Below are 18060 nucleotides of genomic sequence, written 5' to 3' on the forward strand. Positions count from 1 at the left end.
GATCTTTTTCTTTCTTCCTTCCTGCTTCCAAACACTCCTTGGTCCATGTACCTCCAGAACACTGATACAGCTTCTTCACTTCCTCCATCTCTGTTTTTCCTGCTAGGAAGATTTCCTCTGGCTCTAACCATTAGGGAGGTAAAAGTTTGGGGACTGAAGAAAAGGTACAGTGCATGGCTTTTGGCTTTGTATTTTAAAAATTGACAATACATATTGCAACAAACAGGTGATTATTCTTAAGGATAAATGACTGGATAATCCATGAAAAGTTCTTCAAAACTTTGCACTCCACACAAAACTTTGCAGGTAAGTTGGATAGAATGACAATTTTCTGATTATGACACATATGGCATGAGGCATTATAAAGTGTAACAGCAAACAGCTGCCTGTGAAAACAAAAAATCCCAAACCACATCCCAATTCCCCAGTAACATACTCAAGCATGGACATGAAAGTCCTTGTTTTCTTCATATTCCAATTGCAAAATAATCAGCAAATAATCCAGTTTGGATTGTGCAAACAAGGACAGACAAAGAATTAGTATTTTCAGTAGTTAAAAGTTAAATAAGCACTTTCTCAAAATCCCACACTGCTTTGGTATGTGTTAAAGGCTTTTGAGCCTCCTAGGTAACAACACCAATATGCAGGTAGGGTTTTATATTATCATTGAAAGGTTATTACTGGGCAGCCCAATTCTCAGGCTCTTCAGGAACAATGAACTACTGAGAGCTGATCTGGCCTCCTCAGCAGAAGGTGCTGTAAACTCCTAGGAAGCTCTGTGTTACCCATTTCACAGGGCTGTGCTCAGGAAGGCAGGACAGCTCCTCCTTTTCCTATTTCACCCTCTCCCTTCAGGTCTGACCCAGAACACCACACTTTTCTCCACACCCCTGCCTGAGCTACCCCCCTAGAACTGACTTTGTTGCAGCAGTGAATCCCTGACAATGCTAATGCTTCCTTCCAAAAATTCCTGGCTGTGTGATGACAGTGGTTACATTTGTTTTAGGAGAACCAGCTTAGCACAATGATCAAGATTAAAAAAAAAAAAAAAAGAATTTCAGATCTTTCTTACCGACTTGTTGTTTGAAAGCATGAATGTAAACCAACTAGGAATGGGTTACTGGATGCCTGTTCAAACACATGTTTCTCTGTCTGTACCCAATCAATATCCTGAAATAGAGTAATTGAACAATCAGAACTCCTGCTGGATAAGCACTGTGGGTATTCCCAGAAAAAAACCTGTGAACATCCCAGTGCTGCCTTACACACTGTCATTGTTACATTGTTCTTCAGAAAGGCAAAGACCCCTCAAAATCTGGAGGAAATTATAAAACATTGTAATTCAGTTATATATTCAGAAGTTACTTAACCATTTAAGAAAGGCCTGCACAAATCTAAGCCATTGTAAATAACATCCATCTGCAATATTTGATAAACTGCTCACACTGCTGCATGGAAATAAATTCAGTTCTTAGATAAATGATCCCAAAGCTGCTGAAGCAGCTCATGCCAGTAACACAAGCAGTGTGAATCTCCAGCTTTTAAAAGGTTCAAGTGAACTGAACTTCATCTCTTCATCTGAAATTCAAATTTAATTCAATGAAACTACCAAAACCTGCTTAGTTAGTCCAGCCAAAATCATTAAAAGCATCACAGATACCTTTAATCCTTCAACAGGGAGAAGTCCTGAAAACCCAGTGCAAAACCATCATAAAAACCTACCAAAGTTTGCATGATACAGGCACAGTGCTGCAAAATTCAGAGCTGTTGTTAAATAAATCCTTTAAGCTTTACTTCACATAACCATGCTCAATTTAAACCTCACAGACAGCTGGGTTTAGCAGCAGATACTCACCCTTCATGCAATGCACTGATCATGTGCCATCCTGCAAACACTCTGGACCCTGCCAATACACCAGAATTGTAATTGTTCTAAAAATTCTCCATTTGCCACAGATACTCTCAGCTTCCCAACCAATCTGGAGACAAATACAGAGACTGAGAAACCAGGCCTTCCTGCCAGGGATGGATGGTGACACTGAGGAAACCACATCTCAGAGGAAACCAAGAACTGTCACCATCAAATTAAATAAATCTGTTAGGTTTTGTGTGTGGACATTCATGAAGATACAGCACCTTGGAAGGGTAAACTTGACTCCAGACATGAGCCAAAAATCCAATTTTCAATAAAGTAATAAATATGTCCACTGCTTCTTGGTTTAACTGAATGAGCTTCTCTTTGAGAGTCTTTAAATTAACCTTTCATCAGTGCACTTGTGTACTTGTGCGTTAGGATTATACCAGCACTCCACTTAACAAAACTAAGCTTAGCAAAACTGAACAGAAGCCCAGGTATTTGATTTCCCTCCATCTCACTTCTCTCCACTACCAGCCATTCCCTGGAAAGCACCAGCTAATTTAAACATGCTGATACTTGCTATGTAATTGATTTTCTTTCTTTGTGGAACACTTCTAAGGTGAAATTTCCATTACTTGCAATATCTCATGCACTCACAGAATTCAGTGAATTTCCTATCAGTTCCCAGAATTTCATTATACAGCCTATCTTAGAGAAAAGAAAAACCAATTAGCTCTATCTTCAGTGTAATTATGAGAGCCACAATTCCAGAAAGCCTTTCCTCATCTACCTCTGGTTCTCAAACAGCTGCACAACTCATTAAACAGGACTTGGCTTTAGCTCCCACCTTCTTGGAAAAACACATGTTAAAAAGGAAACACTAAATAAACCACACAACAGCCTAATGTTGATTCATAAAAAGAAACATCAAATAAATGAGAAAGCCGAAGTATTTTAGGAGAACTAAGCCCAGCCTCTGGAATAGTGACAAAGATGACAGCCAGAGCAACTGATTGAAACTACCAACACAAAGAGCACCTAAAACAGTGTTCTGGTGGTTTTTGCCCAAAACATCCTACTTTCAAAAAAGTGTATTATAGGAAAAAGATGAAGGGGGTTTTTTTTTTCCCTTTTTCATTTTTTCCCCCAAACTGGTGCATTTCAGGTCTTGTACAAAAAAAAAAATCTATAGGCTTTTGAAAATAATGGAGACATGCAGCAGATTTCTGTGGCAGACAAAAACCACAGGGATCTCAAATGGCAGTAGCATAATTTTTGAACTCATGGAAAAAATATTCCAGAATACTGAGTCACTTGCACATAGGCTCTACCAACATGACTGTAAGAACAAAATTTCAGCTCCTTTTCTGATACACAGACAATGCTTTTGCCTTGGAAAACATATTTGCTTTCTCTCAAAATTAAGTGCACGAATTCCACCCCATTTATCTCATCACTTACAGATTAGCACATCCAGGTTGGAATGTTTAATACATGATTTCTACCAAGACTATTAGTAATTGTTAAGTGTTATTAAAATAAGAGACATTTCTCTCAGATTTCACCCTGGTGCTTCATGCAGAGTTGATGACAAATAAGTTCTAAAGTCAGAAAAACTTCTCTGCCAGAGAAGTTGTCTGAAACAAGAGCTTCGTGCTTAGTTGAATGCTTTTTGTTAAAGCATACTAAGTTTTTATAATATGTAACAGAATGCAATTAACACAGACTTTTACCTCATCATCATGGACCAGTTCTTTTTTCACTACTTTCATAGCATAAATCTGATCATTCTTTTTTAACCGAACTAGAAGAACTTTGGCATAACTTCCACGGCCGATAACTCGGATTAAATCAAAGTCCTGGAGTCCAAGCCCCTGAGAAATCTTAATTCCATCCATTCCATCAATGACTGGTTTGAGATCCTGTATAAAAAGAAACAGATGCTAGAAACTGAAGACATTTCCATAGCAAGCAACTATTAAAGCAGAGAGATCTTTAAGCACTGGACAGAATTTGCTGACTTTGCTTGGCACTGGCACCCAGGGCTGGATGCTGAGTGGAATACATTTGTTTAGAAATATTTGGTTTCCATTGGGTTTGCTCTTACTAAAAGTTACTGGTTTTTTTCAAGGCAGTAGTTCATCCAACTAATCGTTTTCATACTCCCTGCAGGGAAGCAGAAGGCAGTGTCTTGAGAAATGAGGTTTGATCCAAATTCTTGAACTTCAAGCCATGTACATTGTATCCCTTGTACAAAGCGAGGAGCATCTTTCATATTCTGACAGATACTGCAGCACAAATTAATAAAGAATACCTAAACATAAGATGAATAAGGAGACACACATTTGCTAATGAATATACCTGTCTTGGTTTCAGTTTAGGCAACAACTGTCTGTGCTCAGCTCACTATAGTTTTAATGATAATGAAGATTTCTAACAGGTTCCTGGGAACATCCAGAAGCAGATCTCAATTTCTCAAGTCTGAGAATTTGCAGGAAATATTCCACTATGAGGAATGTTATTTTTTAAATCATTATTTTAAAAAAAATTATAATCTTGACCATTAGCTGGAATTATATGTGAAAACATGGGACTGAAGATGGAGCAGCTGAACTAGACAAATGCAGCAGGTACTTGGACTTCCACGTTTTACCAATATATCCAAGGCTTTGACACACTTCTGTGGCCTATTTTTATCTGACCTCACACTACTGTACTTGCAGACAGATCAGCATTCTGCAGAACTGTGGAAAGTGTTTATATAAAGAATCTTGATCTAGGATTGACTGCTATTAGAAGAGATTGCTCTAAGCTTAAAGATTCTAGACAAAGCTCCCAGAACACCAATTCCTTTCTGTAGGATACCTTAAATTATTTCAGTACAGCTCAAAGGCAAGGTGGGACAATCAGAGCAGTATAATTCAGGACAGTTGAGCAAACAGCACCTACCAAATTTAAACACAAACCTGAGCACTAACCACAGCAGAAGTGAGCAATTAAAATTCTCCGATGTGCTTATAATTTATACCCTTCCCTTTCTGAATTTGAGATAAAAATCTGTAGATACATGACTGAAAATAAGGCAGTCACCCACAAGCAGGAGCTACTCAACTGTGAAAGGAATGGTAGTGACAAGCATTGTAGTGGAGGCAAAGGAAAAAGGTGCAGCCTTGCTCAGAGGGGAATATCAGACCAAGTACCAGTGCTCTGCAGAGTGCATCCTATTAATTTTAAACATGCCAGAAGCATTTTTAAAAGAAATGTCTTTAAGCCCTTTAGAATTGAAGCATATTCAGATTTTCCAGGCTGCTTTAAGGGAATAACATTGTTGATGTGCAGAGATTGAGTCAGATCTTCTACAAAAGACCTGAAAAAAGAGTTTAAGTGTATGTTATTCTACTTGTATTTCCACAGGAGCTGTCTATAAATGATTAGGTATTATTTATATGAACTCTCTCGGAGAGCTGGGTAGTTAATGGATTACCAGACTGAACCAAGTTCCACAGCAGTAGCCTGAGGGTGACAAAGGGTGAGCATCCATTAGGGACAGCAGACAAGGCAATGGCAAAGCCACCATTTGTTGCAAGGACCATAAAAGTCAAACCCTCTGCTAAATCACTGTTATTCCAACAAATGGAAAGGAGAAAAAATGTTAAAAGGTATCCTGGATCCTGAGTGGAATGACAACAGCTGAACACAGAAGAATTATAAAAAAAAGCCAATAAAATGCTTAAAAAAACATTATCAATGTCCAGAAAAAAAACCCATACTTTTGAAAAGGGCAGTAGAAAGCCCAGAACAAATAATCAACTATTTTACATAAATAATCAGTTATTGTACATAAATATGAATTGTAAAAATATTTTTTAAACATACCTCAGAGTCATCTTTAATGGTGTCATGTTTCCGGTTTGAAGGAATGTAAGGAACTAGAAAGAAATCAAAGTAGTGTGGTTATAAAGGCCTTCATTGGAAATAATTTTAAAAATCAATAAACAGAAAGATATTTAGTGGTTTATGGCCAGTTTGCTTCAAATATTACTGGACAGTGGACCAAATTTTTCTACTTTTATAAACAGGAAGAGGAAAAAACGAGGGAGAGAGAGATTCCAAAGTAACAATACTCACTTCCATCAGTGTCTTCTGAAGGGAGATCAGCCTCGTCGTTTTTGTCATCTAAGCGAGGTTCCTGGGAAGGCATGACCGAATCCTGGCAAACACACAGGTCACACAAACAAACCACACTGGGTCTACAGCCCCCTCTGAGCACCCTGCCTTAAACCACAGCTCCATGAGAACCTCACATCTTTCAGAGTGAAAACTGGATTTTGCAGACAGTGTGTACAAATATTAACATTTTGTAATGCATGATAAAACCGGCCTACCAAAAACTAAATGCTACATCAGCCATTCTCTGCAGCTACAACAGATGCTTGGCTGTCTTCTAAAAGTAAGAGTGGTGTATTTTACAGCAAAGTTCAAACTTTTATTCTATTTCAAGACCTCTGAGTGTTCCACATGGAACTACAACAAAGTAAACACTTCAGCATGATATTACACACTCCCTTCAGAGCACTGGCATATTCTTTTCCTGCTTAATAAAACCACAAATTGCTGCTCATTATGCAAGGGTAGTGCATAAATTAGTATAGATCACAATACCAGATATTTTATATTGCATTTGGACACTGGTCTCATCCCCAAGACATGTAGGACTATTCCAGGAAGTACAGCAACATGCAGAAATTAATTGGCAAAGAATTGGTAATGTCAAGGCAAGTCCCATGCAATATCACTAAAGAAAAATACTGGTTTAAGTTTTGAGTCAGACCAAACATGATACAACCACCACTGAAATACTGGGGATGAATACTGGAAAGGGCTAAAATTCAGATACCCAGATGTTTGAATGTTTTGATTTTTAAAGCCTAGGAAGGACACCAGCATTGGCACTGGGATGAGGGTCATGGAGAGGAAGAGAATAGTACTGAAGAAACTGAGATGACAGGAACAGGAAAGCAATAAGCCTTTCTAAAAAGAGCAGTACAGAAATCACATCAGTGCCTTAGTTCTTAAAACATTCCCACTGACTAAAGGAGTAACTTCTGAGACTGTCAGTGTCTAATGGAGAAGTCAAATTCAAGCTTGAGCACACTGAAGTCACATCACAAGCTTTCTTTTCTCATTTGTCTCCGCTCCCAATCCAAAGGCTTGTCCTCCACAGAAACGGAAACCCAGATGCTCCCAAGTGTTCCAAATCCACAGCCATGCACACATTTCCTTACTTGGGACACATCTACCAAGAGCAGCACAGGCCCGAGTGGCACCGCTCAGCCCTGGCCAGAATGCACACTTACCATATGCCTTTTGCAGGTCAGTGGGACAAGGATGTGACAGCGTTTATGGACCAACAGCTTGCAGTTGATACACTTGTAGCCTTGCCTTGCGAGCCCCCATATCCTTTCACTGCACTGGCCACAGTACGCTCTCTGCAAGCCACAACGCACATTATCAGTTCCACGATCATTCCCTGCTGGAAGTGAGCAGTTCTCTAGCAGCAAGAGCCCATCCTAGCCACCTAACAGATGTTCAGTAATAATTTTAGAATATCCAGAATTATAATAATAGCTGAAGGTTACACTTCACACCCAGAATTCTGCTAAATGCAGCCCTGTTTAATGAATGTTAGGAAAACAAATACCTCAAGCATATGGGACCCATTACAGTGTGACATTAGCAAATCATTTTTAGAGAATAAGTCTATTTAGAAACTCAGGTTTTGACAGAGGTCACCCAAACAAAACTGCCAGAAGTTTGTACTACACAATTACGTATAAAAAGCACCCAAAGTGACTGTACTGGAGAACACTGGCACAAAATGTTAAGCAGACAACGTATAAAAAGTGTTCTGTATCTGCACCTATACATTTTAACAGTGGTAGAAACCTTGCATAATTAAAATGCATCTATCCCATCTGATATCAAACCCCTGTGTTGCACTCAACATCAAAAATCTATGGTGTTTTTACACATGTAACAAAAGAGCATGTAAATGAGTTAAACCAAAATGAGGGTAAAGGAGGAAGCCACACATCCTGCTGCTGACTTTAACAGGAAAGGCTTTTAAATAATCTTCCAGTGTATGTTGCTATGGTCACTTTATCCACTCTTCCCAAAGTGCTAAACAACAATCTGAGATTCTTACGCACCAAAAAGTCGCCCAGGCCCAGTGAACCCTCCTCACACTGCACAGGCTGCAATATAAAACTCACTCATTATTCCCTGGCTGCCAACATTCTCCAGTAATTCCTGTAGCAGGCTGAGGTATTGCCCACCATCCTGCAGGCTGCAAGGAGCCCTGCTGCTCTCACCCCAGCTCAGACAGAACTCCCAAAGCCACAGTGCCAGTCTGTTCCTCCCAGGCACTGCCCATTACACTGCGGTCCCTCAGATGCCCACACTGGTGAGTCACACACGCTCCTGGCCAATGGTGTTCAGCTCCTAAAAATCCCTGCCAGTAGTGCTGGAATAGTTAAAAACTAGTGACCAAAGAAGGGAGCATTTCTTCACAAAAGCATTTTTATACTGCTCCTGTTGTATTTTGGTAGTTGTAGACAAGACTTAATTCCATCCCCGCCTCATCTGTGCAGCCAGTCCTCCTTGATCAGGAGGAGCCCAAACTGCACTGCCCAGGGGAAAGAAAAACAACCCAAAAACTGCCTGATGAGAGGAAGCCTGGGACATCTATTGCCACCTCTTCCAAAATTCCTGGCCCATCAGGCTTCCTTCAGTGCCCTTTTATAGGTTTTGCAGCAGTAGTATTAAGACTAAATAAAATCTGTCAGGCCCTGGAAGCAGGGACAGGTCCCAGATTCCATCAGAAATCCAGGTAACCCTTTCATACCTCTCCAAAACACATGCAGTCAAAGCCATATCAAAGAGTTGACCTTTATGTTATGTTCAACAAGATTAAAGTTTAAATTTTTGCATGTGTTCATTTATCTGAATGATCTGAAAAACTTGCAAAAGGTTACTTTGAAATAGGAATGAATTCTTAAGGCAGTACTCCAGTTCAATCAACACTAAAATTCAGTATCAAATTCAGTAATACAGATATGACCATAATTTCTCATTAATTTATCCATTTTAATGTCACAGTTTATGCCAACCTGCTTACTAACTTCAGTTGGATGTGGTTTGTGTTCTGGCTTTGTATGATGTCATTTGTATACAGGTACAAAAGCAGTCTTGTTTAGGATTGTGACATCCTAATGTGGGCATCCTAATGAAGTATCAAAATCTCTCTGTGTATATTCACTATTCACCTCATTGCAATTAAAACATCATTATTTATAATATTATGGATTATTAATGTGGCAGTACGCATTCACAGGGTTTCAAAGAAATATGTTTTAACTATGTAACAAATAAACACAAAAATACACTTTTATACTATAAATTCTAAAATTGAGCTGGTATAGCATATTATACAAATCCATATGGTAATTCATAAATATGACATTTTTAATATGATTAGTGATAAAATGCTGAGTTTTAAGGGGCTTTTCCCTCTTTCAGTGCATTTTTGGGGTGAGGAATTTTAGGAAAAAATGCTAAATTCCATTTTTAGAAAAAGTGTCCCTGCAGAATGAAAGAGTTAACTCTTCTGAGGGCACTCAGTTTTGTGTGGAATTCCCCCAAGTACATTTGTATATATGCTGCAATACTTAGGCATAATGGGATAAGTGAAGGAGGTGTCTCAGCCTTAAAGCCACATTCACTTGCTTATGTGGATTAAATCAGACTCTCAAAATGCAGCTGTATTTTAGCTCAATAAAAAAATCTTCTTAAAATTCTTTGATTGTGTAGTACCCCAGATTCTAAACAGTTAAAGCTCACATCAGCAGCTGTAACTTTTAAGGATGGCAAACTGTTCTGAAGGCAAAAGATTTTGCTAACAAGCAATCAAAAATCACAGAAGGAGTGGAGAAGGGAGAAGCTGCTCCAAGGAGGAATCAGCTTAAATAGTCACAAACCCAGTTTTTTAGAGACTTTAAAAATAAATAATTTCCACCAATCCTGTATTAACTCAAATTAAAACACTGCCAAGTTTTTCCTGATCGTTATGACTCGAATAACACTGCAGAGAGCGAAATGACACATCAACAAGCATCCTGCTTTTCCTTTCTTTCCAACACTCCAGCATAGAAAAAGCACAGACTGAGCCAAACAATGAGCACAGAACATGAGCAAACCCCAACGTTTCATGCAACAGTACTCACTCTGTTAAAACGTTTGGCTTGAAACAAATGCCCATTCACTCGGTACAGCTTCCTCCATCTTCGGGCTCCCCGGCGGTAGATGGATTCTAGGGAAGAAACCAGAAAGGTGTAAAGCAGCAGCATGGCAGCCCAGCAGCACCACACACAGCAGGGTAAGCAAGTTGTGATTCAGAACAATCTTGCTTTCCTAAATATCAACGCACAGCCACAATCCCTGGGGATTTGGATTTTTTTTAAGGCGGCCGTGAGTGACGGCTGGGGCAGGATGTGCTTTCACCACTGCCTCTCCCTTGCCTCCAGCCCTGTCTCTTTTCCCTCACATGATCATAATCCCGTTACAATTCCGTGCCTGCTCCGGCTCAGGTGAGAGGGACAGAGCTGTTAAAGGAACAGCTCCCTCGGGGAAATGGCGCTGCTGCTCTCGCCCTGTCACCTTCCGTGGACACGCACAAAGGATGTCTGGTACCGATAGCGTGAGACGTGTTTGGTACTGATAACACCTCACACATGCAACATTGAACATGTTAGAAGTCTGAAGAGTTACATTATTTGACTTCATTTTTACCTTAACAGTAAACATTACCCAAAATATTTCTTCTGTTTGGGTAGTTCAAGTGTAGGTCCAGAATTATTTTTAATATATTCTAAACATAACAAGAAATCATTTAATCTGTTTAAGCCAAACCCAGCATGTACTCCAAGTTACTTTCGTTGTCGCTGTATACAGACAGATGAGCAGTTTCTGTGTGACTGGTTAATTAGAGAGTTTTATATTTAATACTAAATGTTGTGCCACAGGGGTCCCTCTTAGAGTTGCTCACAGGTGTTAGGGTGACACAGCCAAGCCCTGCACACAACCAGCATCAGCTGATTCACAGCTGATACAGGTGGACACTGTGGGGTGTAGGGAGGTATAAAGACTCTGACAGACCTGATTTATAATTGACACTTTGTCAGAATGAAGCAGACTGTACATTTATAATCCTCAGAAATTAATGCAAAAGCATCTTTAATTTTCATCTTTAATGTTGCTTTCAAGTTTCAAACATCCACACTTTATCAAAGATGAAGATTTTTTTTTTAATAGAAAAACACACAGGTATTTTCTGTGCCAAATGATAATGCAAGTGGTAAAAAGTTTCTTTGTCAAGAAATTATTTTAACATTATATTGAGCAAGCCAAAACTCACAGGCTACTGACACGCAATGTGTGAACACTGGCTGCAATGCTGGGTCTGATTTTAGATACTCTATTTTTGTCCTTCCAAAGGAAGCATTGAAGTTTCTGTGATTCCACATACCTACAGTGCCAAATCCCCAAACATTCATACCTACTCTATTTGCATGTGCAAATGTTTACTGTGCAAGCATTTGAAACAGATACTGCACTATTACACTAATTGTTAACAATTTGGAAAAAGAAAACCCACCAGCTTCTCAAAGCAGCTAAAAAACTGCACACCAAAAGTGGCAAAGACAGTTTCTAGAACAGAGGTGTAGACTGGATATGGTCATTTGACTCAAACACCACTTCAAAATCTGACAAATATCAACTTTAAAGCAAACTTTTCTTGCAAAGAAAATTGAAATGAGAACCTGGCAAAATGACTGCAAAGTTTTTAACTAAAATATGCTCAAACACAAACACCAATGAAGAACCCTTCCACCATTTCTAGGGTGACTTTTCACCAAGAGGAGAAAATCTCCACAAGGATTTTTTTTTTCCAAAATAGTTAATTAATTCATGAGACAAAGCACCATATGGAGACAACGTAATACATCTGTGATCTGCACATTAGCTTATCACTGACATGAGGAATATTAAGTGAATGATAAGTTAACGAGCAGCTTGCACTGATGAAGTCTGTAAATAGAGGAGCAAGTCACCTCTCTAATTAATGATAAATATTAAATCAAAGGCAGGATTTCATATCATGTACTTGTGAAGCAACAGTCTAACAAAAACTGAGCTTAATATAGACTAACTTTAAAAAGTAGGAACCCCTACAATTTACCCCTGGGACTGCCAGTGGCTCAGCACAGGGGCTGAGGCAAATCAATTCCTTGGCTCCAAAAGGGGCCAAGGTAAAAAATGAGAAAACACCGATCCCTGCAAGACACACCTTTATAGCACATGTTCTATTATTATTACACATTAAGATTAAATTGCCACGACAGAATAAAACACTCTTGTTCACTGAGGATCCAAAACTGGGACAAGTGGCTGATGCACCACACGGTTGGGCTGCCAGAGACCTTAACCCCTGGAAAACTGAGCAGGCAGGAACCTTATGGAAGGGGACATCCTTCCCAGAAACTCTCCCAAGGAAAATGACAGGCTATAAAAAGCAGTTTGTGTTTTCAAGATCATTGTTATTTTGAAGCATTATCAGCTACAAGTCCTAACTAGAGCTCTACTAGATCAAAGAAACCACCTTGAACAATAATCAGATTCATAAAATGGCAGTAAGTGCATACCTTGAATTAAGAAACAATTTATTGTCAGTGTTGTGTGAACAAAGCTCTAATCTGACTTTGCATCTCATCCCTACACTTCACACGGCAAAATGAACCTAAACAAAATTTTCAGGTACATGTTTCTGGAGCACTTCAGAATAAAACAAGGAATGGATTCCATGATTCCTGATAACCAGGAACTAAAACAAATTTTTACAGGATTGATACCAGCTACCTAGGAAGAGGAACGCCACCACAAAAGTCTGACTATTTAATTACTGAGCTTAATGAAAAGGGCTACTTTTTCATTTATTTCACAGTACACATCAGTTAACTCATTAAGGAGTTTGAGTTGGCTGCTTTAGGCTGAAGGAGATGATCTATCCCTAATTAAACAAAGTAATCTTTTCTTGATGATTAATATTTAACACATGACATTGCCTAACAGGAAAAAAAAATCTTTTGAACCCTCATTTTGTATCTGAACAGGTTTAGAGAAAAAAACTCAATATATTTTAAGCTCTTAGCAGGGATAACAATTTTTAATTGGGGAACAGAAATATATATTTTAAATACAATGAAGGTACAGAACTTCATCCACTTCCAAGATTGGAAAACTGAAAGAAAAAAACTCAGGCTTTTTCAGAGTAAGAGTTCAAGGGAAATAAAAATACTCAAATCAAAATAAAATTAACCAGCTGCCTCTGCCTAAAAAGCAGTGGGGAACAACTGGCTGTTGCTGCTGTGCAATTCTTCCCTCTGTTGTCAAACTGTGCAACTACATCACTAACAGTGATGCACAGGAAACCGTGGAAATAGATTTAATATTGCCTTTCCAATGACATTTTCTAGGGCTGTGTTGGGGTTATTTTTCTCATCTTTTAAAAAAAAAAATTGAAGAAAAAAGTTCTAAGGAACAACATGAACACACAAATAAAATTTAACTGTGGATATAAATGGACAAGCAACATCCACTGTTCAGTGTTAATTCCAAATGAACTTATCTACAGCAGATACTCCCCAATTCCATAATGACGTCTGCAGAACTTCACAGAAAGGATGGGAACCTTGCCTCGAAAAATGCAACTTGGAAAAGCAGGGACAGATAGAAGAAGCACAATTATTTTCCAAATGACAATACAGTTGGTTTACACCAATGAATGGCAGGAAGATGGCCACAAAAATTATTCCCTCTTCATCTGGATTTCCAAATGCAATTCCAAAGTCGGCTTTTATGCGATCCAATTCTAATGAAATCTGTTCCTATCCTGAGCACAGAGGTAATTTGCTATTGCTGCAAATCACTTTTCAGAGATTAATACAACTTGTTTACAGGCCAATTACCCGGCCTGCCAGCTGGACACTACCAGAATGCCCAGTTTTTGTTTTGTTCTTTTAATGTTGTGCTGAGCACACAAGTGAGCATTCTTTCAAAACCTACTCATGAATTACAAGGGGGAAATTGATACTGGCATTTCAGATAGACTGGACTTGATCAAGAAATTGCATATCAAGGTAGAACACATTTTTGGGGACACTGAATTCCAAAGTACACTTTGATACTATATTGCCTGACATCTGTTATTTAATTTCCTACAAATAGTTACATTGAAACAATTTACATGCTTCAGAAAGCAATTTTAAGACATACATTGGATGTTATCTGGCCCTTCTTTTTATTATGAATACGCTGCTATGTACAATTGAAGTTGGAAAATGAAAAGAGTATCCTTAACAAGATGGAGGTATTAAGTGCTTTGACCTCTTGCAGTTATTGCAAAATATTAAATGGCCAGAAGATAGCTTTTTAAAATTTAATTTAAGGCTGATTAGCACTTGGGAAACCATCTACCCATCCTTTTCTTTTCCAACAGACACTAAAATTAACTACAAAGTCAGATCAACCTCTGTGAAGAAAAGGCACAGTTAAGACGGCAACAATGACCGAGGAAATGTAGGATCAGTGGAGAACCAACAAGGAAACAAATGTCCCACAGACCAGCACTATCCACCCAGCATTTATTGCAGCACAGCTGGGTGAATATCCTTCCTTATCCTTATCCTGCCTTAGAAGGGGCAGCTGAGTCCCACACCTGCACTGCACACACACCCACCCAGTGCTCCCTCATGCCTGAGCTCTTGGATGCTCACCTTCAAATCCTGCTGCCAAAATGGCTCCATGGCACTGCAAGGTGACAAAGTCCCATCTCCAGAGACAATGCCACAAATAAAACAGCACTAACAGCTCATTTCGAGCGAGTCTCTGACTCGTAAGTCTGTGATTTAATGTGCAATTTATCAGATGTACTTGAAAATAACAAAGTATAGCAAGTGTTACTCAAGAAATCATCACTAAGTCCAGTCAGTGGCTGCAGCAACCATATCCTGGTTCTGAGCATTTCCAAGCACATCAGTGACCACAACTTGCTGATGTACTTCCCTCCTCAGACTCTTGTGCTGACACATCTGCTGTTTGCAAGGCTGTCCCAGACACAGGATAAAATGCTGCTCTAATTTGAAAGAATGTTATGAAAGGGCCACAAGAGAGCTGGTGGTGGATCCTTGCTTCTGAAGGTGATTAATATTTTTGTTTAGGAAAGAAAAGGTTCATATTTTCCCTTCTCTAACTGGGCCCTCTAAGCAATTTTCAATTCACACACATCCTTTCATGATGTGCAGTTGGCTCCTCTGGTTACAAAGACAGTGGTCACATGAACCCCAAAACCAAACTCGCATTGCATGGTTAATAGTAAGTCCAAAGGCTTCTTTTGATGATTGCATCATTTATTCTCCCAAAATAAAAATCACTTCCATTAAAATATTTACTACAATGAAAAGTGAATTTAATGTTCTATTAGCATCATTTAAAAGCTGCATTAAAATGTTTGATCAAGCTGAAAGAGTACTGAGCCAGTACTTATTTAAATGATTTAATTCTTTAATTTAGCTAACTTAGGACTGAAGTAGACCAAAATGAAGTTCTGAACATAATATGCAATCTGTAGCATCTGCATCCACTTTCAGACCACTGCTTTGTTCTTAAATAAACCTCTACTCTTAGTACATGCATGGAACAATACTTTCTATTATAAATAAAAGCCTGATAACAGAAAGTCTCTGTCTTGTACACACCCTGGAGTCACTGAAGAAAGCCACCAAAAAAGTCAGGATCAACCCAATCACATTTGCTGCAGGAATTTCGTTCTGCTGTACCTCATCAGCAGCCTGCATGATTTAAGACTTGCTGGGAATCTTACCCTAGACCTGACAGCACACATTTTCGAGAAAATTTTCATCCTTTGATAACATGTAATTCATAGAATTGAAAGCGGGGAGAAGGCCAGTTCTCGTGACTGAGAGCAATCAGAAGGAACCAAATCCAGATTGTTCAAGTATCATCAGTTAAAACTTGGTCAGATCTAGTTTTCATCTAGTCCTATTTTTTTATCTTATAAAGCAAATTATGAAATGTCTATTGAAAAGGTCAAAGGAAAAACAAAAAGCTAACTACTGACAAATCACTGAGAAAACATTTTAGAAGACTTTGTTGTAAGAGTCCAATTTTCCCAAGGCTTCTTGTCCTTCAGAAAATGGTAAACTAATTTCTCTTATCCTATGCCAAACATGACTTTTAAATTAATTTTAGCATATTGCATCAATGTCTTTGTCTAAGCTGAAGTCCTAGTCTTCTCTCTTGCATTGAAACATTTCACTGGCTGTGGCCTGCCCCGTACACCCAATTTCCCCCTCATTTCACAGTTACCTGGGCAATTCTACTTGGATTGCAAACTGCTATTGCACATGAAGCTGATCATCACAGAACTACCAAAAGTTTCCAGAACATGTGCTTGGAATGAAACTGAAATTAAGGTTAGGTAACTTTTTATCAGAGTTGACAAAGTAAAGAACAGGGAGTCTTGTGCCAGTCACAGGGCTTCTGTACTGCTTTGCTGAAGAGCACTAGATGAGAACCTAAATTATTGGAAGAAGCATAGAATAGCATTATTATTAGTAGTAACTTATTGTAAAAGTAAAGGCCATACTAAAATCCTACAGTATTGCCTTCAAATAGTTTCTGGTTTCCTTTTAAACATGTCCCCAGCTGACAATTCAAGGACAAGCCCTAACAGATGCAGAAGAAATAGCAATGGAACTCGAGTTACAAATGAGGCACTTTCTGGTCAATATTGAGAAGATCAGTTTGTCCTTTTTCCACTCCCCAAGGCAGCACCTTCCCCATGTGGTTTCAGGATGAACTGCACAGTCTGCTCACCCCTTCTCTCCCTGACTGTTACCAGGGCTCTCCTGTGCCTCTCCTGGGAGCCACCCTGTCAGCAAGCCTCAAGTCAGCTGCTTTTTGCTTTATTTACCACCCAGATTTGTACTACTGCAAGCCCTCAGTGGCTACTACAACTGCTATCACAGTCTCCCAAGGTTTGCTCCTGGTGCTCTCCATTCCAAACGAGCAGCACCTGGAATCTCACACACACTCTGGTTTCTCTCAGAGCAACTCCAAAATCCAGGAGATGAACACTGAAGAGCCCATTTACCTGCCCTGCAGGCCTCTGCTGTTAATTCTGTGGCTCAGTTCAACATAAAAAACCATAACTTGCATAGAGCAACTAATTTCCAAAAGTATTACACAGAACCCAAGTATAATAATATATAATTAACTATGACCATATAAATGAGGAGGTTACATATTAAACAGCTCTTCCAAGCTACTGAAACACACAGGCCTAACTGAGGTTTAACAGGCCCACAGGTGTTCACTAATTCCAGCAAAACCAAAAAGCTTCATCACCTCCTTGCCCATTTAGTTACCCAAGTGCTGGAATATCAAGAGTGGATTTACCACCTTATAAGAAGATATGAGACACAACACAGGGAGAGGAACTAGACATTACATCAAAGAGAAGCTTTCTGAAACTAGCTGACATCCTTTCTGCATTTAATATACTACATTCTGAGTAACAGTTAGGAGACAGGGAAGCAGAATAAATAGAAAAAGAACACAGATTATTTGCTATGACACCTTAAAAACAAGCCCAAGCATTCCTTAGTCCATTGTATTTTTAGGCTATAGTTTATAAATTGGAATACAAACATCTGCTAAGACACCCAGTACCTTTAATTAAGGGCAGATTTCAAATCCCACAATCAGACTTGTGCTTTATAATTTTATGCCTCAATCATAAAAAGGGAGGTCCAGCCCTTTATTCTTCACTGGACATTACATAGCTAAGAAAACTGTTGAAATTATTTTAGAATTAAAAATCATGAAATGATTATAAGCAAACCAGACCTTTAACTACAATTCTGTTCTCAGTAACTTATGCTGCCTCACAATCTGTCTCTTTTTCAAATATGTCACGTATGACACAAATGTGCAGTTAAGACAGAGGAAGAGATTTCAGGTATTCTTGAGAAACTATGACACAGCTATTTTCAAATCCTAAACAA

General features: G+C 38.9%; 1 protein-coding gene across 2 annotated transcripts in view; it reads right to left on the reverse strand.

The window, feature by feature from the left end:
• The window catches only part of PRKCZ (protein kinase C zeta), a 41319-nt gene that overhangs the window by 11136 nt on the left and 12123 nt on the right, over positions 1-18060 (reverse strand). For both annotated transcript variants that reach the window (XM_069035207.1, XM_069035206.1), the window contains exons 6-11: positions 10141-10226; positions 7216-7347; positions 5987-6068; positions 5735-5787; positions 3592-3780; positions 1073-1170 (exon numbers count right to left, since the gene is read on the reverse strand). In XM_069035207.1, coding sequence (XP_068891308.1) covers positions 1073-1170; positions 3592-3780; positions 5735-5787; positions 5987-6068; positions 7216-7347; positions 10141-10226 — 640 coding nt within the window. The remainder of the gene's footprint in view (positions 1-1072; positions 1171-3591; positions 3781-5734; positions 5788-5986; positions 6069-7215; positions 7348-10140; positions 10227-18060) is intronic.

This window comes from Aphelocoma coerulescens, chromosome 21, assembly GCF_041296385.1.
Source record: "Aphelocoma coerulescens isolate FSJ_1873_10779 chromosome 21, UR_Acoe_1.0, whole genome shotgun sequence".
NCBI lineage: Eukaryota > Metazoa > Chordata > Aves > Passeriformes > Corvidae > Aphelocoma > Aphelocoma coerulescens.